The sequence below is a fragment of the Helianthus annuus genome, chromosome 16 (assembly GCF_002127325.2).
Source record: "Helianthus annuus cultivar XRQ/B chromosome 16, HanXRQr2.0-SUNRISE, whole genome shotgun sequence".
NCBI classification, from domain to species: Eukaryota; Viridiplantae; Streptophyta; class Magnoliopsida; order Asterales; family Asteraceae; genus Helianthus; species Helianthus annuus.
The window spans coordinates 29,502,443-29,530,075 of record NC_035448.2 but is presented as its reverse complement, the minus strand read 5'-3'; the positions used below and the strand labels follow the sequence as shown (position 1 = coordinate 29,530,075).

Sequence of the window (27,633 nt, the reverse complement as noted above, 5' to 3'; positions counted from 1 at the left end):
AGTGTTTGGACAATAAGCAGTTCAATAAGCATCGACGATATGATAAGTTGTACAAATGAGTGTTTGTACAACTTATGAACATGGAAGATAGAAAATAACGTGGATGGTGGGTCATGATCATGAAATTTGTCATGTAGGGAGAGCTATCATCGATATTTTTTTGTGGCTATGAATCGAAGAAGTATTGGTCGTCTTAATAAGATATTACAATCATGTTAGTTTCATTTTCTTTGTTGTCTAATCGTTGCAATTATGTTAGATTTTGATGCCACTGAGGAGTTTCTTCTAAGCATAAAGTAATAGTAAAATAAAGACAAAAAATTAACAGACATGAGAAACTCTGAAGCACTATAACCCCTTTAAAACGTAGATAATAAGGTCTTACATAGTAACATAAGCATCTCCGTTAAAACTAGTGGTCAAACGACTTATGATATAACACAAGTCTCTAAGAAGATATGTGTTCAATCAGATGTGCATAAAAAATATCTCCTCACAAAATCTAAGAATCGAAGTCATGCCTTCGAACCAAGCATAGTACATCAGTTAATCGTATAATATTGTATATGTAACCCAAGAAATTAAATTCGTATTATGAGCCCGGCACATGACTTTGCAAAGAAATCACAAACTACCTTTACAAAAAATAATTAAAGGCTGTTCAAATATCATTCAGTTGAGTAATGAGTCAACATGGATTTTCAGTAAAAGTATTTTTATTACTATAAATCCAAATATTTAATAAAAAAGTTTGTTTATGATAGTAATAGATATTATATAATGTAGAACATACAATAATTATGATATATGTTTTATATAAAGATGAGTAAACATAGCCAAAAACTTAATGATTTTATATATTAATAATGGATTAACTTTAACAAGATAAAAGATGCAATTACAACATATAAATACTTTATATAACTTCAACATTAGAAGCCACCGCCAACTCCTCCACCCGCCCCACCACCAGCGCCAAAACCACCACCTTTACCTACTCCTCCACCACCTCCACTACCGCCTCCAATTCCTCCTCCTGCCCCGAATCCTCCACCACTACCTAAACCACCACCTCCTCCACTTCCTCCACCTACACCACCACCAGCTCCGAAACCCCCTCCACTCCCTGAACCTCCTCCTAAACCGCCACCTCCACCAGTTCCGCCACCAACACCACCACCGGCACCACCACCCACTCCTCCTCCAGTTCCAAACCCGCCACCACTTCCAGAGCCTCTCCTGTCACACCCCAACCAATGGCGGAAACATCGGGATGAGACGAAGTGTGAAGATTGCTCGAGACATCATAACGCTATTTGTGACAATAATTTAATAATCCAAATTTCATTTCCAAAATAAATGTCAAAACATTACAAGAAAAGCAAATAACAACATTGTTCAACATAACATAAACAAAATTGATACAACACTTTAAACCTAAACGTCTAAGTGAGTATCTAGGCATCTTTGCTATCCGTTTTCATTTCATCATCATCAACCTGTAACATGTTTAAAAATACAATTCAATGCAAAAGCAAAGGCGAGTATACAAGTTTGGTACGTACATAGCATAAGTTAAAAAGTGTGATCAATTCCTCATGGCAAGCATATGATTCAAGATAAACCTTAAATATGGCATGTGTCTAACATATCAAACCAAGAAAACGCAATATGCTCAAGACATAACCTCAAGTTTACGGGCGGGTCGTTAATCCTATAGCGCTACATATGTCAAGGTTTGGCTCGTACGAAGTTAATGATAAGTTCAACACATAAGAATAACCCAAGTTTAAAGTATCAAGTCATCACGTATACAAGCATGTTATAGGAACGTTCATGTGTTTAACAAAGTGTTCATGTGTAAGTTAATAGGTAAACATGTTACACCCCAAAAGTGGTAAAAGTAAAAAGGGGGAAATACGAGTATACTCACGGTTTACAAGTGGTGACTTGAAGTTCCGAGAGCAAGTTTGTGGATGAATTAGTTCGGAGCACCTTGTCCTTCTACACAAGGAAACGTAGGTGTGTGAGTTTGGCGTATAACGGAAGATTATAGATTCGGGGTTTTTAAAATATAGAAAGTAACATAGGTGAAAATAATCATCTTGTACACATAACTCTTGTTCTTGACACTATTGAAACTCAAAAGAGTTGGTATGATTTCATGGATTCTAAGATCCATTAGAGTCGTAACAAGGGCATGGTCATAGATGATGTAACGTCCACTTAACAAATAACTATTAAGTCATCATCAAGTCTTAGTTACTTAGATGTATACATATAGAATAACTTAGATATTATATAGTTTACAAGTCTTAAGATTCAAGCATGAGGTAGGAGATTAATGTCTCCATTTAGGTACCTCTTTGTGTCATAGAATACATACATGAGGTAGGAAGAACAAGCTTCCATTTAGGCACCTCTATTGTTCACCACTACACTTGTTGTTATAAACAACAAGGAGGGTCATGAACATACAAGTATCAAGGTATTAACAACAACTAATCTATAGCAAAACATCAAGTAATGAGTGGATTCTTATGAAGGATAGCCCAAGCTAATCCAACCATCACACATTCAACAAGTTTCACACTTGAACATTACTTGTGGGTAAAACCCTAATTAAAAACAGAAAGTTTATGAGGTTTTAACCTCTGATTTAGATGTCTCAACCATGTTTTTAAGCTTAACCAACCATAAGAGGGGTTGTAAGCATTAGGACATTGGTTTGAGATGTGTTTCACACAAGTTAGATGAAGTTTGCATAAGTTTGAAACAAAACAGAAAGTTTTTGGTCAATTTCGGAGCAATTCCAGGTCTGATTTCTCCAAGGAGAAGTCTAGGAATCGAACCCCATGATTATACAAGCAAGTAGGAAAAAAGAATCGAGTGAATCGGATAAGAATTGAGTGAGTTATGCTCATTTTCGTGAAGGGGTGTCAATCTACTCGAACCTTTGCTTTCAGCTACGGTTTGGAGGATGTTTTGAGAGTTTTTAGTGTTGCAAAAGTGGTAGGGAGGCTGGTTATAAGTGGTATTTATAGGGGGAAGGATTAGGGTTTCAATGGGTTGGGCTTTGGAAGTGTTTAGAAGGGGTTACACCTTGAAACTAGCCCACAAAACCCAACTATATGGGGCTGAATTTTGCTGAATTTGGGCTGCCATGTTTCTTTAGTTTTTTATTTTTTTAAAACATTATAATGAGTAATTTTATTAGTTAAGTTGTGTAATAATATGCAACAATGTTTCCCCTAACTTGTAACAAGGTGAAATATGAAATAAAACATGATTTAACTAGGCAAAAAGTGTAATGTACAAGTATGTAACATGTTTGTAAGTAACAAGTATATGTCACATATTTACAAGTTCAACATATGTTTGTAAGTATCACAAAGAAGTATCAAATGATCTCATGATTAATCGTATTATGGTGTATGTATAGTATGTAACAAGGAAATGCAAGTTTTCATTCATGATCAAAATCTCGAGTTTACAACGAGTACTAGAAGGAACGAGTACAATGATACAAAGCTTCCAAAATTAGCAACACGAGTAAGACAAGCTATAAATAGAAAGTACAAAACACAGGGCGTTACAGTCTCCCCTCCTTTAGGAAATTTCGTCCCGAAATTTAGGAAGACTCAGGGAAAAGATGAGGATATTTCGATTTCATTTCGCTTTCGAGCTCCCAAGTAAATTCAGCGCCACGTTTTCCTTCCCATCGAACTTTGACAATAGGAATTCGACTGCGCCTCAATTGCTTGGTTCCTTGGTCCATGATTTCGACCGGTTTTTCTACAAAGTGAAGTGTTTCGTTGACTTGCAAGTCTTCGAGAGGAACGTGGAGTCCTTCGTCAGCTAGGCATTTCTTTAAGTTGGACACATGGAAGACAGGGTGTACATTGCTGAGTCCTTCAGGCAGGTCCAGTCTATACGCAACCTTGCCAATCCTTTCGAGAATCTTGAAAGGACCAACGTAGCGAGGTGCGAGTTTCCCTTTCTTGCCAAATCGAACCACGCCTTTCCAAGGGGATACCTTGAGAAGCACGTTGTCACCTGTCTCGAATTCCATAGGTTTGCGTCCTTTGTCAGCGTAACTCTTCTGTCGGTTCCTGGCTTTCAATAAGTTGTCTCGAACCTGTAAAATCTTGTCCGTAGCCTCTTGTATAAGCTCGGGACCGGTGATTTGGGCTTGACCAATCTCGTGCCAAGAAATAGGCGAACGGCACTTGCGACCATACAATGCTTCGAAAGGAGCCATTTGGATACTCGTGTGATAGCTGTTATTGTACGAGAATTCAGCCAAGGGCAAGTATGAATCCCAGTTGCCACCAAAATCTATTACGCATGAACGAAGCATATCCTCTAAGGTTTGGATAGTACGCTCGGTTTGACCGTCAGTCTGAGGATGGAAGGCGGTGCTAAGGTTAAGCTTAGTACCCATAGCAGATTGAAAAGTTTCCCAAAGACGAGACGTAAAACGAGCATCACGATCAGAAATGATATCAATGGGCGTCCCATGACGACAGATGATTTCCTTCATGTAGACCTTAGCCAATTTCTCGACTTTGAAGTCTTCACGAATGGGGAGGAAGTGAGCTGATTTGGTCAATCGGTCAACGACGACCCATATGCTGTCATGACCAGCTGTAGTGCGAGGAAGCTTAGTGATGAAATCCATGGCAATGCTCTCCCACTTCCAAACGGGAATTATTGGTTGTTCGAGCAAGCCAGAGGGACGTTGATGTTCGGCTTTTACTTTGGAACACGTAAGACATTTAGAAACGAAGGTGGCTATATCCTTCTTCATTCCAGGCCACCAATAGGAAGTACGCATATCATGGTACATCTTATCGGCACCAGGGTGAATAGAATATTTCGTGTTATGGGCCTCCTTCATCAGGAAATTGCGAAGATCGTCACGATTGGGAATCCAGATGCGATTGAGATAGTATAGAATACCATCGGGTTTGGACACAAGACTATTCTCAGCACCACATTGCATTTCGTTGTAGAGGTTACCCTCATTAACGGATGTATACTGGGCGTTACGTATGCGATTTTGAAGATCGTGGACGAGTTGGAAACAACGGATACTTTGGACGTGAGTTTTACGACTCAGGGCGTCGGCTACTACATTCGCCTTACCCGGGTGGTATTTGATTTCGCAGTCATAGTCGTTTAACAATTCCACCCAACGACGTTGACGCATGTTTAGTTCTTTTTGATTGAAGATGTGTTGAAGGCTCTTATGGTCGGTGAAGACTACACATTTAGTACCATAAAGGTAGTGTCGCCAAATCTTCAATGCAAAAACGACCGCACCAAGTTCAAGGTCGTGAGTGGTATAGTTTTTCTCATGAATTTTGAGTTGCCTCGATGCGTAAGCGATAACTTTGTCACGTTGCATAAGGACACAACCAAGACCAAGGTTTGAAGCGTCGCAATACACGACAAAATCATCGTTACCATCAGGAAGCGTTAGGATAGGAGCATTGCAAAGCATGTCCTTGAGCGTTTGAAAAGACTCTTCTTGTTCGGGACCCCAAACAAAAGGTCTCTCTTTTTGAGTCAAGGAGGTCAAAGGAACAGCGATTTTCGAAAAGTTGGAGATAAAACGACGGTAGTAACCAGCAAGACCAAGAAACGAACGGATTTCGGACGGAGATTTAGGTGCGACCCAATTTTTCACAGCTTCGATTTTTGCGGGATCAACGTGAATACCAAGTTTGTTGACAGTGAGACCAAGGAATTGAACTTCTTGTAACCAAAATTCACACTTGGAGAATTTGGCATATAGGTGTTCAGTACGAAGGAGTTCAAGAATAAGGCGCAAGTGTTGCTCATGCTCTGCTTGCGTCTTGGAATAGATGAGGATATCGTCGATGAAGACGATCACAAAACGGTCCAAGTATGCTTTGCACACGCGGTTCATTAAGTCCATAAAGACAGCAGGTGCGTTGGTCAAACCAAAGGGCATGACCACGAACTCATAATGACCATAACGCGTACGAAAGGCGGTTTTAGGCACATCTTCTTCGAGTACTCGAAGTTGATGATACCCAGAACGAAGATCGATCTTTGAAAAGCAGGTTGCGCCTTGCAATTGATCGAAGAGGTCATCAATGCGAGGAAGAGGGTATCGATTCTTGATAGTAAGCTTGTTGAGCTCACGATAGTCAATACACATACGAAAGGACCCATCTTTCTTCTTGACGAATAAAACGGGAGCGCCCCAAGGAGAAGTACTAGGGCGTATGAAGCCTTTGTTAAGAAGCTCTTGAAGTTGACTCGAGAGCTCTTGCATCTCAGAGGGTGCTAAACGATAGGGGGACTTAGCGACAGGCGTAGCGCCAGGCACTAAATCGATGCGAAAATCGACAGAACGAGCAGGAGGAGGACCAGGAAGGTCTTCGGGAAATACATCCGGAAAGTCACGTACAACAGGAACGTCACTTATGCTTGGGCCTTTATCCTTCTTTTCCACGATGTGGGCGAGAAAGGCGAAGGTACCCTTGCGTAAGCACTTGTTTGCCTTGATGCATGACATAAGCTTAAGGCCTTGAGAAGGCTTTTCACCATAGACGTGTAGAGAATCACCATTTGGAAGAGGCAAGCGAATAAACTTCTCAGAACAGACAACTTCAGCACGAACTCGCCTAAGCCAGTCCATACCTACTATGACGTCGAAACTACCCATTTGCATAGGTATGAGATCGATTGAGAACGTATGATCGTTAAGGATTAGTGAACAATTGGAGAGAACAGAATTGACTTTGACGGTTTTACCATTAGCAACTTCGACAGCGAAAGATTTTGGCAACCTAGAGCGTTTACACTTGAGCAAAGACTCGAATTCTAACGACACAAAACTTTTATCGGCACCAGTATCAAATAGGCATGAAGCATAGACATGGTTAATGAGAAACGTACCAGTGATGACGTCGACAATTCCAAAGTGGGTCGAAAGTCCTTTCGATTTAGAGATATTGTGCTTTGGCCTATAAGTAAGATACTCTCGTCGAGAAGCGATTAACGGTATCTTACCCTTCCGGTTACTACACATCTCTAAATGATTGGAACATTCGGGACTTTGGCGAGAATAAAAAAAATCAAGGAATGGGACTTAATCGACAAGATGCGGGTTTCACCCCTAACTTGACGATTTCGTACCCTAAATGTGGTTGGTACTTGTCGGCCAAAATAAAATTTTGACACTTTGACAAGGGTCCACTAGAGTTGAAATGGAAATTACCATTAAGTTGTGGATGTCACTCCTAGCTTAATGGTGAAATTTCGTGCAAAAATAGATTAAAGGTAGAGTGAGAGTCGTTTACCAAATTGTGGGTTTCACGCCTATTTTGGTAAAGTTGTCTCGTTGATGTTACAAGAGTATAAAATAGCAAAAGTGTATTCGTGTTAGCCTTAGGAAAGGCACATAAATTTATTAACAAGAAGTGTAGCTAGGAAGCATGTAAGATAGAGCACAAATGTTTTAAACAACAAATAAGAGACAAAGTTCCTAAAACTATAGACTAGGGCAAAAGCATGGCAATTTTCCTAATTCCCTATAGTTATGGCTCTGATACCAATCTGTCACACCCCAACCAATGGCGGAAACATCGGGATGAGACGAAGTGTGAAGATTGCTCGAGACATCATAACGCTATTTGTGACAATAATTTAATAATCCAAATTTCATTTCCAAAATAAATGTCAAAACATTACAAGAAAAGCAAATAACAACATTGTTCAACATAACATAAACAAAATTGATACAACACTTTAAACCTAAACGTCTAAGTGAGTATCTAGGCATCTTTGCTATCCGTTTTCATTTCATCATCATCAACCTGTAACATGTTTAAAAATACAATTCAATGCAAAAGCAAAGGCGAGTATACAAGTTTGGTACGTACATAGCATAAGTTAAAAAGTGTGATCAATTCCTCATGGCAAGCATATGATTCAAGATAAACCTTAAATATGGCATGTGTCTAACATATCAAACCAAGAAAACGCAATATGCTCAAGACATAACCTCAAGTTTACGGGCGGGTCGTTAATCCTATAGCGCTACATATGTCAAGGTTTGGCTCGTACGAAGTTAATGATAAGTTCAACACATAAGAATAACCCAAGTTTAAAGTATCAAGTCATCACGTATACAAGCATGTTATAGGAACGTTCATGTGTTTAACAAAGTGTTCATGTGTAAGTTAATAGGTAAACATGTTACACCCCAAAAGTGGTAAAAGTAAAAAGGGGGAAATACGAGTATACTCACGGTTTACAAGTGGTGACTTGAAGTTCCGAGAGCAAGTTTGTGGATGAATTAGTTCGGAGCACCTTGTCCTTCTACACAAGGAAACGTAGGTGTGTGAGTTTGGCGTATAACGGAAGATTATAGATTCGGGGTTTTTAAAATATAGAAAGTAACATAGGTGAAAATAATCATCTTGTACACATAACTCTTGTTCTTGACACTATTGAAACTCAAAAGAGTTGGTATGATTTCATGGATTCTAAGATCCATTAGAGTCGTAACAAGGGCATGGTCATAGATGATGTAACGTCCACTTAACAAATAACTATTAAGTCATCATCAAGTCTTAGTTACTTAGATGTATACATATAGAATAACTTAGATATTATATAGTTTACAAGTCTTAAGATTCAAGCATGAGGTAGGAGATTAATGTCTCCATTTAGGTACCTCTTTGTGTCATAGAATACATACATGAGGTAGGAAGAACAAGCTTCCATTTAGGCACCTCTATTGTTCACCACTACACTTGTTGTTATAAACAACAAGGAGGGTCATGAACATACAAGTATCAAGGTATTAACAACAACTAATCTATAGCAAAACATCAAGTAATGAGTGGATTCTTATGAAGGATAGCCCAAGCTAATCCAACCATCACACATTCAACAAGTTTCACACTTGAACATTACTTGTGGGTAAAACCCTAATTAAAAACAGAAAGTTTATGAGGTTTTAACCTCTGATTTAGATGTCTCAACCATGTTTTTAAGCTTAACCAACCATAAGAGGGGTTGTAAGCATTAGGACATTGGTTTGAGATGTGTTTCACACAAGTTAGATGAAGTTTGCATAAGTTTGAAACAAAACAGAAAGTTTTTGGTCAATTTCGGAGCAATTCCAGGTCTGATTTCTCCAAGGAGAAGTCTAGGAATCGAACCCCATGATTATACAAGCAAGTAGGAAAAAAGAATCGAGTGAATCGGATAAGAATTGAGTGAGTTATGCTCATTTTCGTGAAGGGGTGTCAATCTACTCGAACCTTTGCTTTCAGCTACGGTTTGGAGGATGTTTTGAGAGTTTTTAGTGTTGCAAAAGTGGTAGGGAGGCTGGTTATAAGTGGTATTTATAGGGGGAAGGATTAGGGTTTCAATGGGTTGGGCTTTGGAAGTGTTTAGAAGGGGTTACACCTTGAAACTAGCCCACAAAACCCAACTATATGGGGCTGAATTTTGCTGAATTTGGGCTGCCATGTTTCTTTAGTTTTTTATTTTTTTAAAACATTATAATGAGTAATTTTATTAGTTAAGTTGTGTAATAATATGCAACAATGTTTCCCCTAACTTGTAACAAGGTGAAATATGAAATAAAACATGATTTAACTAGGCAAAAAGTGTAATGTACAAGTATGTAACATGTTTGTAAGTAACAAGTATATGTCACATATTTACAAGTTCAACATATGTTTGTAAGTATCACAAAGAAGTATCAAATGATCTCATGATTAATCGTATTATGGTGTATGTATAGTATGTAACAAGGAAATGCAAGTTTTCATTCATGATCAAAATCTCGAGTTTACAACGAGTACTAGAAGGAACGAGTACAATGATACAAAGCTTCCAAAATTAGCAACACGAGTAAGACAAGCTATAAATAGAAAGTACAAAACACAGGGCGTTACATCTCCCTACTCCACCGCCTCCACCACTACCACCACCAATACCGCCACCACCTCCACCTCCAACACCACCACCCACTCCTCCTCCTTTACCAAACCCACCACCACTTCCTGAACCTCCCCCTACACCACCGCCTCCACCACTACCACCGCCAATGCCGCCACCACCACCCACTCCTCCCCCTTTACCAAACCCACCACCACTTCCTGAACCTCCCCCTACACCACTGCCTCCACCACTACCACCGCCAATGCCACCACCACCACCCACTCCTCCTCCTTTACCAAACCCACCACCACTTCCTGAACCTCCCCCTACACCACCGCCTCCACCACTACCACCGCCAATGCCACCACCACCTCCAACACCACCACCCACTCCTCCTCCTTTACCAAACCCACCACCACTTCCTGAACCTCCCCCTACACCACCGCCTCCACCACTACCACCACCAATGCCACCACCACCTCCAACCCCACCACCTACTCCTCCCCCTTTACCAAACCCGCCACTACTTCCAGAGCCTCCCCCTACACCACTTCCACCGCCAATGCCACCACCGACTCCTCCACCCTTACCAAACCTGCCACCACTTCCAGAGCCTCCCCCTACACCACCGCCTCCTCCAACACCACCACCCACTCCTCCCCCTTTACCAAACCCGCCACCACTTCCTACACCACCACCTCCACCACTACCACCCCCAAAACCACCGCCAATGCCACCACCACCACCAACTCCTCCCCCACCTCCAACCCCGCCGCCACCTCCTGAACCTCCCCCTAACCCTCCACCACCACCCCCTCCAAACCCACCACCCCCACCAAGGCCACCAGTTTTTTGACTACCACAACCTTTCCGTCCAAATCCACATTCATTACCACCCCACCTATCCTTCTCAACACTCTGATCTCCAAGAGAAATTACACTCAATTGAGACCCAATGGCGATCAAAAGAATAACCATGCACACCCATTTATGTGAACACCCCATATTTGTCTTATCACTCAACTTATGATCGCATGCATATTTTCATGCAGAAAGATGGGGTTATATAGTGTGATGTTGAACAATTCTTAAAGCGCGATTTACAAGCATAGACTAAAACTAAAGTTGCATTTGCATTTGCATGCATGAGTGATTAATGCAAATGTCCGCGTTAAACCGTTGGGCGATAAATCAATTGTAGTGTTGACCTTTTTAACCATCATAGTCAAAGATGAGGCTTATGGCTTCCGACATATTATCAATAGAGCACGTTCTTGTATCAACTATTTCACATGAAATTAGTTTCGAGGTTATAATAATATTGTTAACTAAGAAGTGAATAATATTATTTATTTATGTGGAGTTGTTTTTGGAGTAATTTATTTTGATTCGTTAGTTAAGTAAATTAACCACTTTGTCACCTCTAATTCTTATTGATATATATCCTTTTTGGCTTTGTTTATTTGGGTGTTTTTATGGGTAAAACTAATTAAGAATTGAATCGAAGTCATTTTGTATTATAATAGGGAATTTTAAATCAAAAGGTCAAGCAAGATGGTTTACTTGATTCGATTATTTCTCTGTATTTTTTAGGTATTCTAGTTGAAGAGGTATGGTCCCAATTCCCTGCCTACATGGCAGGGACCACACCACTTTTTGTGCACACAAGGCATCCACATCATCCGGATCTTCTAGAAGCTTCCAGAAGACAACCGGATAAGGCCCAGCTGGCATCAAAGATGCCTCGCCCAACATCAAGGACAATACGTGGCACCATACACAGGAAGCCACATGGGCCTGCGACAATCCAGGGAGCAGGGCTGACATGACCAGTACGAGGTGCCCAACACCGTCGAATGCAGGGACGCCACGTGTACCACTATGCCGTCCCTGACAGAGCAGACCAAGAGGATATTCCCCTTGGTCGGACAGCTGGCGCACACCCACAGCTGGCACAGCTGCTTCCTCCTTCTTCACCCTCCGGCTATAAATAGAACCCTTCATCATTCAGGTTAAGGATCTTGGCTCTCTTTACTCACTCTATACAAACACTATTTTATTCATCTCGGAACAGTACTTATTCTCACGCCGGAGCCTGGTTAAGAGGGAAAACCTCCCTTTCCCCTCTTAACGAGACTAACGGTGTTTACTGTTTTGCAGATCTCGAGCCTTGGATACGAGCGAGAGAAGAGGTTGAACCCTATAAGTGAAACGACCCCTTTGGTTATCCTTGGTGTTAACCATTGTTTCAACATTGGCGCCATCCGCTTTTTTGCAAGACCACTCTCACCTCTTTTTCTCTTTTAGAAAACACTCGTAAAAATGGCAGACCAGAATCATTCACACCCAGCTGACGGAGAAATCTCTTCTTTTGAACTCGTTTCGGACACGGCACACGTCCAACGCAGTCAAAGGAACGAGACCATCCAGGAAGGCCAGCTGAACAACGAGTTCCCGTCCATTTTTGGAAGTGCGTCCAGAGCTGCTAGCCAGACCACAACTGGACCCATTTTCCAAACACCAACAAGAATTATCACTCAGACCACAAACGGGGCTGCTCTCCAACCTTCAACGGGGATGTTACATCAAACCCCACCGCCGATGCAGACTGTAAGCCATGGGCCAGGCCCTTCGGCACCATCGGAACAAGCACAACTCAACTATTCTGCACTTTTAGGGCTACCCGAAGGAAAAACTCTGGCTTCCTGGTATGCCGAACAGATGGCGTCTATAAACCTTGTCTATACGCAGCTCAGCGCACAACAAGCCTTGCTCCAAGCACAGGCTAACCAATCAGCGTTCGTAACTCCACAACCAAGGTCTCTGAGTACACACACGGCTCAGCAGACAAACGCGTGGAACTTACGACCAGAAAGAGAACCAGTGCAACAGGTCAGAAGACCCAGCATACAAGACACGCGCGATACCTATGCTGAAACAGAGAGCAACTTCGTCCAAACTTCCAATCAGCAACGAAGACCGATCCAAGCCCGCTTGGGCGCACGAAACATGAATACAGAATGGGAAGAGGAGGAAGACGACCCAACGTACAAGGCAGAGTCCACAGTGTTTAGCAGACTTCCTCCAGAGCATGAGGCTTACAAACCAACCAAGCGCGCGGGGTACAACCCCAAGGCAGAACACGACTTCACCCTGAGCTATCGTCCTGAGGACATGGCTGAAAATTCAAAATTTATTCCAGAAATCGCGTGCGCGGCCATCGACAAAACAAAGTTACCGCACAACGTAGGTAAATACAATGGGTTGACGGATCCAGATGATCACCTCCAGGTGTTCAAAGGCGCAGGAGCAACAGGTGGTTGGAACCTACCAACATGGTGTCACTTGTTTGCTCAAACTTTCGTTGGTGCGGCACGCATCTGGTTCGACAATTTACCAGCTGGAAAAATCAAGTCATGGGTCGACTTCCGAGAAAAATTCTTAGCACACTTTTCTCAACAGCGAAGACACGCCAGAGACCCAGGTGATTGTCTGAACATATACCGAAAAGACTACGAAAGCGTAGAGGATTTTATTACGAGGTACAACAAAGAATGTCTGGAAATTGGAGACATACCGGAAAAAATGATGCGCGCACACTTCATGCGAGCAGTCAAATGCGACGATCTGGTTAAAAGAATCAAAGGGCGCGACGGAGGACCCAAAGACTGGGAAACCTTCATTGAAGCAGCCAAAACCATTGCGCAGACAGATAGGCAACTGACCGGTGACGATCACCGTCAGCGCGCACACAACCACCACGATCGAAACAACAGAAGGGGTAGAAATCAACCCTGGAGGGCTTCTGGGAACAGAGAAAGAAGTCCCCCACGGGACGACGCACGCCATACGATCAATCAGATAGCCCATCGAAAAGAAGTAAAGCGCGAAAATAGAGAAAAGCAGTGGACTCCACTAACTAAAACACCTTCTGAAGTCTTAGCTACAGAGAACCATCAATTCAAGCCACCTTTGCAGATGCGCAACAAAAGGGGTCAAGACCCAAATCTCTTCTGTGAATTCCACAAAGACACGGGCCACTTGACCGATGATTGCTTCAGCTTAAAACAAGAAATCGAAAGAGCTCTAAGAGACGGCAAGCTCGGTCACTTAGTCAAAGGAGGAAAGCGCGATTACCGCCAGATACAACGAAGAGACGAAGGTCCAGACAACAAGAAGCTCAGAAAGCTAGAAACCCATATGGTGCAAGGAGGACCACGGCGACCAAGAAAAAACTACAACAAACGCGCGCAGGATGATTCATGGCGCGAGAAGCAAGTAGTATTCCCAGTTGTCAGGGGAGGTCCAAGAGAAAAGCGGCCAATAGTCATTCCAGGTGTGATCGGCCACTACCAAACAGATTACATCTTTATTGATCCCGGAAGCACCGCAGACATCATATATGAACAGTGCTTCAATCAATTCGACCAAGAGGATAAGGCGCGCCTAGAACCAGTTGACTACCCATTAACTGGATTCTGCAATGAGGCCGTCTTTCCCTTAGGACAAATATCTTTCCCAGTATTGCTTTCCGACGGGAGAAATTCAAGAACTGAAGAAGTCACATTCATGGTGCTACCGGCACATTCAAGACATGACATCCTTTTAGGACGAGAATCCCAAGGAGATTTCAGCATGATCTGTTCCGCACCACATTCTGCCATAGGCTTTCCAACCGAAACAGGCGTTGCGTTGATATACGCAAGCAAGGAAGTGCTAGCAACAGACGAAATCAGGCCGGCAAAAGCAAGCAAGCCCGCACCGCGCAGAGAGGCAGAAAAATGGGTATTGAACAGTGCATACCCAGAACAAACGGTCACTCTGGGACCCGCAATGTCTGACCTAACGCGTGCGGCGCTAAAGAAATTACTGCATGACAACATGGATGTGTTCGCCTGGACACCAGCCGATATGGTTGGCGTTCCACGGCACATTGCGGAACACCGGTTAAACGTCTCAGAGGATGCAAAGCCAGTAGTGCATGCCAAACGACACCTGGGGGACATCAAACATGATGCAATGAAGGAACAAGTGTTAGAACTGCTAAACGCAGGAATCATCAGGGAAGTCCGGTACCAAACGTGGGTGGCAAGCCCAGTCATGGTGAAGAAACCGAATGGTAGTTGGCGAATGTGCGTCGACTACAAGGATCTGAACAAAGCATGCCCCCGTGACTGCTATGCGTTGCCCGACATAGACGAGAAAATAGATTCTTTGGCAACGTTTCGGTGGAAATGTTTTCTGGATTGCTACAAGGGATACCACCAGGTCCAGATGGCTGTTCAAGACGAGGATAAAACCGCATTCCGCACGCCAACGGGGCTATACTGCTACACCAAGATGCCGTTCGGCTTAAAGAATGCCGGTGCTACGTATCAACGATTGATGAACGAAACATTTAGTGACGCCATCGGTAAATACATCGAGGTATACATGGACGATCTGGTAATCATGAGCAGGGAGGAGAGCGCAATGCTGATAAATATTCAGAAAACCTTCAACACGCTGCGCAGCGTGAGCATCAAACTGAATCCAGCAAAATGCTCATTTGGAATGGAGGAAGGAAAGTTTCTGGGATTCATAGTCACCAAAGACGGTTTTAAGGTGAACCCAGAAAAGGTCCAGGCCATAGAGAGGATGCCTTCACCAGCAAGCATCAAAGATATGCAAAAGCTCGCAGGACGATTGGCAGCCCTCAATCGATTCCTAGCAAATCACGCGGCAAAATCCTTCCCATTCATCAAGACCTTACGAAACTGCATGAAGAAAACCCAATTCCAATGGACTCCGGAAGCAGAAAGCGCGTTCCGCGAGATGAAAGACTGTCTCATCAAGCTGCCAACTCTAACCGCACCTAACAAAGGAGAACCTTTGGTTTTGTACCTCTCAGCTTCCGACAGGGCCGTCGGTGCCGTATTGCTGGTTGATCGACAAGGTGTCCAAACACCTGTGTATTATGTGTCCAGAACCCTAACCGACCCAGAAACAAGATACGCAATCATGGAAAAGCTTGTCCTTGCACTGATTCACGCGTCAAGAAGGCTACGCCGATATTTCGCCAATCACGTCATCCACGTGTTAACAAATTACAATATTGGGAATATCCTAGCAAGGCCGGAAATATCAGGAAGGTTGGCCAAATGGGCGATAGAGCTAGGGGGACTCAACGTAGTCTTCAGACCACGACCGTCGATAAAGGGCCAAGTTTTGGCAGACTTCATGACGGAAGTCCCCGATGACAAAGACAGAGAATGCAAGGCGATGGAGAAAGCAGAGAAAAAACAAATCGAAGAACCATGGATGTTGTATACTGACGGTGCGTCCAACGAAGATGGGGCAGGTGCGGGGCTGCGGCTAGTGAGCCCAGACAAAAACGAGTTCACCTACGCCATACGTCTGGACTTCAAGAGCACAAATAACGAGGCAGAGTATGAAGCCTTTCTGGCCGGCTTGCGCTTAGCAATCAAAATGGGAGTCCGACATATTGAGGCACATGTGGACTCCATGCTAGTGGCAGGCCAAATCAACGGTCAATACGAAGCCAAGGGCGACATCATGGCACTCTATCTCAACCAGGCAAAGACGTTGCTGCAAACTTTCTATTCTTACAAGGTGCACCACATAAACCGCAGCGAAAACAAGCCAGCAGACGCCTTAAGCAAGCTTGCGTCAACAAGTTTTCAGCACCTAGCCAAAGACGTACGAATAGAAGTTTTAAGCAACCCGTCTGTGCCACTCCGAGAAGTCAGCGTCATCCAAACAGGAACCACGTCATGGATGACACCCATCATCATGTACTTACAGTCCGGGATACTCCCAGAAAATAAAGCCGAGGCGCGGAAAATCCAATATAAATCAGAACATTATCAAATGGCGGATGGGATATTGTACCGAAAGTCATATCTCGGCCCTCTGTTGAGATGTGTTGACGCCGACGACGCAAATTATCTGATCCGGGAAGTACATGAGGGCATCTGCGGCATCCACGCCGGGCCACGCATGGTAGTGGCTAAAGTAATGAACGCCGGGTACTACTGGCCCGGAATGCACCTCGATGCCGTGAAAGAACTAAGGAAATGCAGCGGCTGCCAACGGCATGCACCAAAAACCATGCGTCCAAAAAATGAGTTGGTGCCTGTAACAACCGCATGGCCCTTTCAGCAATGGGGCATAGACATGGTGGGCCCCTTTCCAGAAGCTCCGGGGGCAGTCAAGTTTATCATCGTCGCGGTCGATTACTTCACCAAGTGGGTAGAAGCAAAAGCACTTGCGTCAACCACGTCGGCAGTCGTTAAACGCTTTATCTGGGAACAAATCATATGCCGTTTCGGCCTGCCACTCCGAATCATCACCGACAATGGTACAAACTTTGCAGCAGATGATCTCGAACGATGGTTCAAGGAACTAAACATCGAACATACCTTCTCGTCGGTCGCACATCCGCAAGGGAATGGTCAAGTTGAAGCGGTCAACAAGAGCATCGTCGATGGCATCAAAGCAAGGCTCGGTGAAAAAAGACGAGGGTGGGTCGACGAGCTACCAAGCATATTGTGGGCCCATAGAACAATGCCCAAAACAAGCAATGGAGAAACACCCTTCAGCTTGGTCTATGGGTCCGAAGCTGTGATCCCAGCAGAAATCGGACTCCCATCTCCAAGAATGCTCTCCATGAATCTGATCAATAACGAAGAAGAACGGAGGATCGATCTAGACCTCCTAGAAGAACGAAGGGAGATGGCTGCAATCAATGAAGCCAAGTACAAATCAAAGCTTGAAAAGTATTACAACTCCCGAGTCCGGATCTGCACCTTCAACCCAGGCGATTATGTCTTAAGGGACAATGAAGCATCCAACACAGAAAAACCAGGGAAACTGGCTCCCAAATGGGAAGGCCCATACATCATTGATGCGGTCCTCGGCAAGGGAGCATACAAGCTACGCACCATGAACGACAAAGAGGTTCCACGAACCTGGAACGCCCAACAGTTACGAAAATGCTACATATAAACATGTAATCGTATAAGGCAAATCGCCGACACATTTACTTAATACAAGAAGTGTTTGGCTACCTTTATTTCATGCAAATTTTTTGTCACAACTGCATTTATTACTTCGGGCGTACACGAAAACATCAATGGCTCGACCATAGGAAACGTTGTAGACCTCCAAGGCTCGTCACAACCAAGTGAACAGCCGGGTCAGAAACACAACCAAAGCCTACAAAACGCCAAAAAACATAACTTCGTGCCCACATAAACACGAAAACATCGATAGCAAGGCAACTAAACATTGTAATGCTCCCAAGGCTGCAACCCCAGCCGAGCTCACACAATAACCTGCAACTCGATCACTTCGTATATCACATACAAGCGCGCATACTTAAACGACAGAATAAAAACGTTGTCATAACACAACATCACCTGTCAGCGCCATCATTCATTCGCGACACCTAATCAAAGTAATTAAAACATGCACATATTATGACGATTTCAAAATTTGCATAAACACAATCAGAGCAACAAACAATTGTCAAAGTACACAAAAGTGCAAAGTAAGAAATTGTCTTGAAACATCATTACAAGCCCATACAAGGCTGTACGCGGCACACAGGCCGGAAATCCCAAACTAAGTGCGGCTGGAACCAGCACCACCCGCACCGCTAGCATCATCTTCTCCCAATGCCTTCTTTAACAAAGCTACCCCATCCGCTTTGAGGGCCAACTTACCAGCAGCCTTAACTACGGCAAAATCAAGCATTGCAAACTCTCGCCGTTTCTTCGCATACGCATTATCGCAATCAGCCTTATACAGCTCAAACTTGTAATCCTTCTCATTGTTTGCAGCAGCACACCTGCCTTCAGCATATCCATTCTTGCGGCCACTATTATAACCTGCCCCACCCAACTCAAACATGTATTGGGCAAGCTCAGGAGAATTCAAGATACGATCAGCAAGCTGCATGAAAAACAAGGTCGAATAAGATAACAGAAAAAACTACACAAAAGTAGAACAGGCAAAGAACATTACCAATGGAACACCGCGAGATAGCAGCCACCTACTATCAGCTGAAGCTTCCTCAGCAAGGAGCTCAGACGCACGGCACTCCGCCGTCTTCTCATCAAGAAGACGCTGAGCAGCCTCACATTCCGAAGTCTTCGCTTGCACAAGAAGCTCCAGCTTATCTATCCGCGCAATATACTCCTTTTCCTTCTTCTCCGCCGCAAGACGCGCTTGATGAGCCTCTTCCGCGAGAGCAGTCTTCTCACCGGACAGCCGCACAATAGCATCACGCTGCGACTGCATCTCCGCGTTCGTACGAGCACATGCCGACTCCCAATCCTTTTGTTTTTGCTCGTTTAACCGTTTCTGCTCTTCAAATTTCCGCTCAGCCTCAGTAACCCGCCATTGCAGACCCTTCTGCTCTGTGTTAAATTTTTCCTTCTCTTCAGCAAATGCCTTCTTGGCCTCCTCAAACGCCATAGTTTCTTCTCCCATAGAACGCCACTCACGAAGAATCTCCTGAGAGGTGGCAAAGAAGTTAACCCCAGCCGTAACATGATCATCTATAAGGGCAAAGCGGCTGCGGTTTTTCTGAAACATCCTCTCGGCAGGAGGAAGGGATAATGAGAAGAACTCCTTACAGTTCTGCAAATCATTCATGCGAGAGCCCTGAGTAAGGCCCCAACGGGGGACGTGCGGCAAATCATCGCAAGCCGGGTTACCCCAGGAATCACCAGGATTTTGTTCAAAGTGCGGACTCCGCACAAAGCCAGAAGTGGCTCCACCTTCAACGGGAGGACGTTTTGTGTAAATGGTTTGTTGTGGAGTAGTCTCACTAGACTCCATCTCCACTTCAATACCTTTACCCTTATCAACTCCACCAGCATCACCGCCAACATCACCACCCGCAGCGTCACCTCCCTCAAATATACCTTCAAACCCTTCACCGCCCTTCACAGTTACATCAGCATCATCTCGAGGAGGGGTCAAGCCAACAGTCCTCGAAGGAGGAGAGGTAGGTGGAGTAATCTGAGAAATATCCACTGGCCGCGGCTTCTTGCTAGTCTTAGATTCTGCCACAAAATTACAATTAGCAAAAAAGACAAAATGAAAGATGACAGAAACATACGCAGAAACTAAGTTACCAGGCCGGGAAGCAGAAGCCTCAAATATCTTCTCCAACAAATTCCCTCGACCCCCACTAAATACACCCAAATCAACCTCAGATTCAGAAGGGGCTGGGGGGGCATCCTTCTGAAGCTTGGCCTTCTTGGCCGCAAGAAGGGCAGCAGCTTGTTTATCAAGATGACGCTTATGATCATCAAGAGCCTTCTTCTTCATGTGCTCAGTTAAAGTAGCTTTATCGTCAGGATCAGACCCTTGACGCACCTCCCCAGGGCCTAGGCCAGACAATGTATCAGACACTACCACATAATCTAGATAAGGAAGAGTAGAAGGTTGCTTACGAGAAGATCCAGCAGCTCCACCCTCTTTCTTCCCTTCCTTTCTTACAGATTTCTCCGTCCTTGCCCTCTTACTCGTCTCCAACTGGGCAGACGGACCAACAGATGCCTCCGCATCGTCATCACCCTCAGCAAACCCATGTACCGGCTCAGCAACACCACCAGGCGTGGTACCTGCACGCGCGGAATGAGATATTAGATCTTCAACATCCCGGTCAGAACTTCCACTAGAAAGGATAACGATTTCCTCTCGACCAGAGTCGACCAAGTCGTCCTCATCATCCTCACCAAGAACTTCATTGGCGTATCCACTCAAACTCGCATCGGTAGGATGAAGAAAACGGTCATGTATTTGCTCCAACCACGTTGGATTCCCATCAGCTTGGATAGCTTCAACCATGGCACCTGCTGATTTCGGATCCAAGGCATTCAGCAAACTATAACCAACTGCAAGGTGGAAACAAAAATAAGGACACATAATAAAAATAAAGGGAAATAATCAAGAGATGAGACATGAAAGAACAATACATTTGCCCTTATGGCTATACGCAGGCTGACCCAACGGATGTTTAGGAACCCACAACAAACTCATCCCTGCACCAACCAAGGCCATCTCATCCAGTTGAGAAATAGCCGTCGGCTTCGCAGTTATCTTCTTAAACCAGTCTTGATCACCATAGTTGGGAAGAACATCCACCCTGGGAACCCCTTGTTCCACATGCCTATACGACATATCCGTCGGAATCACACCGCGACGGATGTAGAAAAACTTTTGCTTCCAGTCATGAATGCCCTTTATCGGCACCGAACACACCTGAGCGACCCCCATCCTAGCCTGGAAAGAGTAGAACCCACTGGAATACGAAACACTATAAAAAGTGTTGAACATTGGAAACGTCGGTTCAACTCGATAAGACCGGCAAACAAACTCGAAGTGAGTAATCCGGGGGAGCCCAATAGCATTTATCTGAGAAATATGAAGACCATAACCTCTCAGAACGTCAGCAACAAACTTAGTAATGGGCAACCTAAAATTGCCTTCCCGGAAGAAAGCAGCGTATAAAGTGATAAAACCAGGGGGGGCATCCAGTGCAGTAGATCCAGACGGAGGATATCGAGCCCCCCACTCAGATCGAAAGTTATGTCCTCTAACGAGGTTCTGGAATTCATCTTCTTTCCAGTTAATCTGGGCCTGGTCAGGACCAGGAGGTGCTCTACTCTTATGTTTCCTCTTCTTTTGAGTAGGATTCTTATCAGCCATGATAAAAATCAAGAAGAAAACGACTTGAATAAAGGTGAAAGATAGAACAAAGGAGAAGAAGATAGAGAGAAATTGCACTGAGAATTTGAAAGTGAACGAAGAAAGTGAATAACCGCTCTGCTATTTATACTCATCGCATTAAATGCGAGAGATAGTGGAACGTCAGGAGGCAGGAAAAGTAACCAATAGATGGCCGACACGTCAGAGGAAAGAGAAGACGTCGCCTCATTTTTCGAGAAGCATGGGCAACAGGGTCTGCTGATGTGACAGAAAGTCACTGCAAAAGCAACTGTTCACCTCCGAAAAGATAGGGATGTCAGACGGTCACACCAAACGCTTCCCCATAACCACCAAACTTCAAACAGAAGAAAGCACAAAAGGGCCAAAACCCATGCGGCATGCGTCCATTTGGCTCACTTTTTTCAAAAGGCCAAAACCCATGCGGCATGCGTCCATTTGGCTCACTTTTTTCAAAGGGCCAAAACCCATGCGGCATGCGTCCATTTGGCTCACTTTTTTCAAAGGGCCAAAACCCATGCGGCATGCGTCCATTTGGCTCACTTTTTTCAAAGGGCCAAAACCCATGCGGCATGCGTCCATTTGGCTCACTTTTTTCAAAAGGCCAAAACCCATGCGGCATGCGTCCACTTGGCTCACCTTTTTCAAAGGCCAAAACCCATGCGGCATGCGTCCATTTGGCTCACTTTTTTCAAAGGCCAAGACCCACGCGGCATGCGTCCACTCGGCTCAATTTATATTCACCAATTCCAACGCGATGCATAAAAACCACAACTCTCATAAGTCCAGAATCCCTCCTAGACGATCAACTCAACTAGAAGGCACACTGGACTGGGGGGACTTGAAGAGGTATGGTCCCAATTCCCTGCCTACATGGCAGGGACCACACCACTTTTTGTGCACACAAGGCATCCACATCATCCGGATCTTCTAGAAGCTTCCAGAAGACAACCGGATAAGGCCCAGCTGGCATCAAAGATGCCTCGCCCAACATCAAGGACAATACGTGGCACCATACACAGGAAGCCACATGGGCCTGCGACAATCCAGGGAGCAGGGCTGACATGACCAGTACGAGGTGCCCAACACCGTCGAATGCAGGGACGCCACGTGTACCACTATGCCGTCCCTGACAGAGCAGACCAAGAGGATATTCCCCTTGGTCGGACAGCTGGCGCACACCCACAGCTGGCACAGCTGCTTCCTCCTTCTTCACCCTCCGGCTATAAATAGAACCCTTCATCATTCAGGTTAAGGATCTTGGCTCTCTTTACTCACTCTATACAAACACTATTTTATTCATCTCGGAACAGTACTTATTCTCACGCCGGAGCCTGGTTAAGAGGGAAAACCTCCCTTTCCCCTCTTAACGAGACTAACGGTGTTTACTGTTTTGCAGATCTCGAGCCTTGGATACGAGCGAGAGAAGAGGTTGAACCCTATAAGTGAAACGACCCCTTTGGTTATCCTTGGTGTTAACCATTGTTTCAACACTAGTCGTAATTATAAGTGTAAATTTAGGTGGACCGAGTGGATTAAAAACTCAATTATGTTTATAAAACGGCTAATCTCAATGCGTGTCTGTTTTGATTAGAACTCGTTTTGGTGTAGACCATATTATTACTTTTTAAAACAACCTATTTTGAAGTCTTGTTTTGACCCGAACAGTTTTAACATGTCACCCAACTTGACTTGTCCGAGTTTCTAGAACCACTAGCCGGCGACATTAACCACCATAAAAAGTATAATGTGTGAATTTGTTTTGATACTTTTACTCTAAAATACTAATCTCAGCGTGTCTATTTTATATAAATTTTTTTCTGACCTGAACCAATTTATTACTTTTTTAAAACAATATGTTTTAACGTGAACCGTTTTGTTCAGAACCTATTTGGCCTAAAACCGTCTTAACATGTCACCCAATCCCAATCACCCTTGAGTGATGGGTTAGGAACATTACACATAAATGAGTGATTTTGGACTTTTGAAGAAAGGTGACGAGTTATATGTATTACCTTTTCAATCAATAATTTAAATGAAGAATAAAGTGTGAAAATACATTCTTCCATAAGTTATACTATAACGAAACGACTTCTCCAACAAACGAAAGAAGTAGTTGTGAAAGTGGGAAGTTTGAAGTCTCAGAGGGGAACTCAACATTGTGAAAGTGGGAAGTTTGAAGTCTTAGAGGGGAACTCGCAACATTGTTCGATCAAGATAACGAGCATAGCCTTGTCTTCATCAACTTCAACCCCTCGGATCCGCTGTTTGCGTATCAACAATGTCTAGGCTAGGCTTTTTCCCCGCATTTTGATTGTAGTTCTTTGTTTGTTCATCTGCATAAAATAGTTCAATGTTGGTTATTCCACAACCTTTTTATTGCATATGTTGACACATTTTAAAGATAGAATAATACGTAATGAAAAGAAAATCAATGCTTATAGAGAGTAAAATATTGTAAATGGTTAACTATATATATTTAAATATATGAATGAAATCTGATGCAAATCGGAGTTAACTTGCAAATGATACAAATAAACAAATAAGTAGAGTAATTATTAGTTACCTTAGTTTAATAAATTTACTAACCTGGTTACGTATGTGTTTCACATAAAATAATACTAACTTGAAAAAAGTAATAAATAACTATACATTATAAATAAATAAATAAATAAACATCTAGTTTTTACACAAGGTAATTGGATTTAAATAATCATAAATTTCATCTATTGGGCGGAATTAATCCTAACAAAAAAAATGTTTAGAGATAGTCCGAGTTTTGAACGTATTTTTGCCTCCAACGATCCCGTAGTAACTAAATGTTAACTCAGTTAGTTTTTTGATAACGTGAAATGCTTATGTGACAAAAAATTAACTTTTTGATGATGTAGCATGCATATGTGGCAAAAACTTTAACTTTTGATGACATGGCATGCTTATGTGGTTAAAACTTTAACTTTGATGACGTGACATGCTTATGTGGCTAAAACTTTAACTTTTTATGACGTGGCATGCTTATGTAGCAACAAAATTATTTTGATGACATGGTATGCTTATGTGGCAAAACGTTAACTTTTTTTATAACATGGCATGGTTATGTAAAAGGGTAATTGGAATAATATATGGATCCGAAATTGAATACGCTACTAAAACAATCATTTGTAAAAGGGTTATTGAATTTTTAATATCCTAACTTTCATCTATCGACCGGAATTGATCTCAACTAAAGAAATGTTTAAAGACAGTCCTAGCTTTAACGTATTTTCCTTCAACGATCCTATACTAACGGAATGTTAGCCCAGTTAGTTTTTTGATGACGTGGCATGCTTATGTGGTCATAACTTTAAATTTTTTTATTACATGCTATGTTATCAAAATACTATCTGGGTTTACATTCAGTTAGTATTAGATTGTTGAAGTACGTTCAAAATTAGGAATGTCTTTAAACATATCCTTAATTGGGATTAATCTCGGCCAATAGATATAAGTCGAGATTAATTGGGAGATAGACTAGGCGGTGATCGCTAATTCAATCCTTGAACTAAGCGGGTTTTATCTCGCCGCATTGTCGTGCCTTCGGGCAAATGTTCATGGGTTCCGGCCCTAGGTAAGGGTTTTCCTCGATTCAAAGACGAGTGTATCTCGCTGTGGTGAATTTCGTTAGTAACCAATTTGAAGGATTCATTAGCCGTTCAAAAAATATTCAATAACTCTTATATATAAGAGAGTTGTTTATCAAGCTTGGGTCAAACTTGATTTAAGCTTCAAGCAATCAGATTTCAGATATCACATGAAAAGGGAGGATCGTTTACTTTCCTACCAAGTAATTTTAAGTTGTATTACCCCATAACCTTTCAAATTTTGGTTTTAGAAACTATATACAAAATGGTTGTCTCTAGAAAAATAAGAATAACATGTATGGTATTTAAAAACAAATTATTATTTTTTAAATTGAAATGTGGTTTAATTTATTAGTCGTGATAGAAAGGCTTAACAAAATACAAAAGAAACCATCATCACTTTGGTGGGGTGGTAGAGTCTTTGTGACTCTTAGGGGCTGTTTGGTAGCCTCTTAATGAACGTTCAGATACTACATCTTAATGGTTTAAAACCTCTGAATGAATGAGAGGTAATCTCAAGTCTGAATGGTTAAGAGGTAACCTCTGAATGGTAAATCATCACATGTCACATTCTTCTACCTTCTCATTGGTAAAATTGTTAATGGTTCCATTAAGAGGTAGCCTCTTAATGACCATTCAGAGGCTACCAAACAGCCCCTTAGAGAGATATAAGGGTTCAATTCCTAGCAGTAGGTAAATTTGGTGTAATTTAAAAGTACCGATTATGTAACTTTTGCCGTTAAAAAAAAGCAAAATACAAAAGAAAAAAAAAATAATGGAATGTGCGAGAAGGAGAAAAAGATATATTCTCATAAACCCACAAGAACCCACCAATTTGGTGGGCTTGTAATAACCCGTGTTTCATGTGTCAAAATTCAATATCAAATCCCATGATCACTAACCAAAGACTTGTTATCATTTCTATCACCAAACGCTTATTCCCAAATCTCCATTAAAACATCGTAAATTTTGAAATTATTTTTATTTAAGATTACTTAATACTCTTTTCTATAAATGCCTATACGATGAAAGGTGGTGATTTTTACACGAAAAAAAAAAAAAAAACACTTATTCGAACATATACAACGAAAGTGATACTAATTTATTATACAGAAATTCATGAAAGAGTAACTATATTTAATCAAAGAGTATTTGAAGAAATCATGGATATATTAGGGTTCCGATTTATGTGTTTTAGATTTTTTTTTCATTAAATGTGAATATTTCTTGTTATATCAGATTGATGGGTTCTTGTGCCTCCAACGTGGGTGGTATGGGAGTATCTCCGCTACACATACTCTAAAATCTCGACATTTTACAGACAGTTAAAAATTACTTTTATAAAATTTAAGCGGTTTTAGACGGTTTTCATACCAAAATCACTTATTTTGGCTTTTTTTACTCTATACTGTCGGGTGGATCTCGAAAGATATGAAAGATCTCCCTACGTACACTATAGAGGTACAAGAGACCAATCAAATAAAAAAAAATAAAACACTAACACTCTCATCAAATTACAAATGAAAGATCAAAAGGTGAGTACTAATAAAGTTTATTAGTGATCCAAAATTTGTCACTGATTCAAAATTTGTCGTTAAAAATTAAATAAATAAAGTTTATCCATAGCTTTAATAACTATCAACTATCATGGTGATCATCGATCATATAGCATTGCCTATTTCTGGGTATCAAGTTATCAACTAGTTTACCAAAAAAAAAAAACGACAAATGTTTGGTCGTTTTATATATCATATATACATTACGGTCCATATAAATAACAATATAATAACTATTTTAACATTAAAAATAGAAAAATAGAGCAGAAGATACCTGAGAGAAGCAGGAAAGAAGAGGTCTCAGATGACTGAAAACACCAGACTCCTTGCATATTACAAAATCAATTAATTATTAAATGGGAAATAAATATGATGAAATTTAGGAAGAAATTATAAGCTTTGTGGAATTGATTAAATAGGAGGGTGTTAGTTTTAGGTATTAAAAGGTTCATTGAACCTGGTCACAATTAAGGTATAGGTCAAAAGCTACTGAAATTGTGCCCTTCCAAAAGGTTATTGCTCCTAAATTCAAATAATATATAACATAAATATAAATATTCCCTTCTTTCTTTCCACCAACTAAATGTGTCTTTTCTCAATAATATAAGGTTCTTTTTTTGTTTTTGAATGGCTATAAAAATACAAATTTTGTATAAGAAATATTAATTTAAATCTATATATCTATGGGTATAATAGCAAGATGTTTGTTTTGTTTTGTCTTTTTGAGTTTTATAATAGTAAAAATAGCGTCATTCTAAGCACATTTGGCAATTGGCGTT

General features: G+C 42.2%; 4 protein-coding genes and 1 long non-coding RNA gene across 5 annotated transcripts; 1 reads left to right on the top strand and 4 right to left on the bottom strand.

Moving 5' to 3' along the window:
- Positions 1-932: 932 nt before the first annotated feature.
- Positions 933-10,941, bottom strand: LOC110919182 (glycine-rich cell wall structural protein 1). The gene is made up of 2 exons (XM_022163459.1): positions 9,941-10,941; positions 933-1,239 (listed from the first exon to the last, which is right to left on the bottom strand). The coding sequence occupies exons 1-2, from the start codon at positions 10,939-10,941 to the stop codon at positions 933-935; spliced, it is 1,308 nt and encodes a 435-aa protein (XP_022019151.1).
- A 2,004-nt stretch (positions 10,942-12,945) lies between these two features.
- LOC110919181 lies at positions 12,946-17,943 on the top strand. Its single transcript, XM_022163458.1, has 3 exons — positions 12,946-13,675; positions 13,967-15,736; positions 15,827-17,943. The coding sequence occupies exons 1-3, from the start codon at positions 12,946-12,948 to the stop codon at positions 17,941-17,943; spliced, it is 4,617 nt and encodes a 1,538-aa protein (XP_022019150.1).
- Positions 17,944-18,470: 527 nt separating this feature from the next.
- Positions 18,471-19,835, bottom strand: LOC110919180. The gene is made up of 2 exons (XM_022163457.2): positions 18,964-19,835; positions 18,471-18,891 (listed from the first exon to the last, which is right to left on the bottom strand). Exons 1-2 carry the CDS (start codon positions 19,780-19,782, stop codon positions 18,562-18,564), a joined length of 1,149 nt encoding a protein of 382 aa, XP_022019149.2. The 5' UTR covers positions 19,783-19,835; the 3' UTR covers positions 18,471-18,561.
- A 692-nt stretch (positions 19,836-20,527) lies between these two features.
- On the bottom strand, positions 20,528-21,906 carry LOC118488344. The gene is made up of 2 exons (XM_035985762.1): positions 20,688-21,906; positions 20,528-20,573 (listed from the first exon to the last, which is right to left on the bottom strand). The coding sequence occupies exon 1, from the start codon at positions 21,658-21,660 to the stop codon at positions 20,899-20,901; it is 762 nt and encodes a 253-aa protein (XP_035841655.1). The 5' UTR covers positions 21,661-21,906; the 3' UTR covers positions 20,528-20,573; positions 20,688-20,898.
- A 1,774-nt stretch (positions 21,907-23,680) lies between these two features.
- Positions 23,681-27,261, bottom strand: LOC110915938. Its single transcript, XR_002579368.2, has 2 exons — positions 27,129-27,261; positions 23,681-24,014 (listed from the first exon to the last, which is right to left on the bottom strand). It is a non-coding gene; the product is annotated as an uncharacterized LOC110915938 (long non-coding RNA).
- Positions 27,262-27,633: the final 372 nt, after the last annotated feature.

Coding starts and splice junctions, on each gene's coding strand:
- LOC110919181 (XM_022163458.1), top strand. CDS start 12,946: ATGAATACAGAATGGGAAGAGGAGGAAGACGACCCAACGTACAAGGCA. Junction 13,676..13,966: donor ACTGACCGGTGACGATCACC/GTCAGCGCGCAC, acceptor AATTCCACAAAG/ACACGGGCCACTTGACCGAT. Junction 15,737..15,826: donor ATGGACTCCGGAAGCAGAAA/GCGCGTTCCGCG, acceptor TGTACCTCTCAG/CTTCCGACAGGGCCGTCGGT.
- LOC110919180 (XM_022163457.2), bottom strand. CDS start 19,782: ATGGAGTCTAGTGAGACTACTCCACAACAAACCATTTACACAAAACGT. Junction 18,892..18,963: donor TATCTCGCGGTGTTCCATTG/GTAATGTTCTTT, acceptor TTTTTCATGCAG/CTTGCTGATCGTATCTTGAA.
- LOC118488344 (XM_035985762.1), bottom strand. CDS start 21,660: ATGGCTGATAAGAATCCTACTCAAAAGAAGAGGAAACATAAGAGTAGA.
- LOC110919182 (XM_022163459.1), bottom strand. CDS start 10,941: ATGGGGTGTTCACATAAATGGGTGTGCATGGTTATTCTTTTGATCGCC. Junction 1,240..9,940: donor GTAGGGAGATGTAACGCCCT/GTGTTTTGTACT, acceptor GGGGTGTGACAG/GAGAGGCTCTGGAAGTGGTG.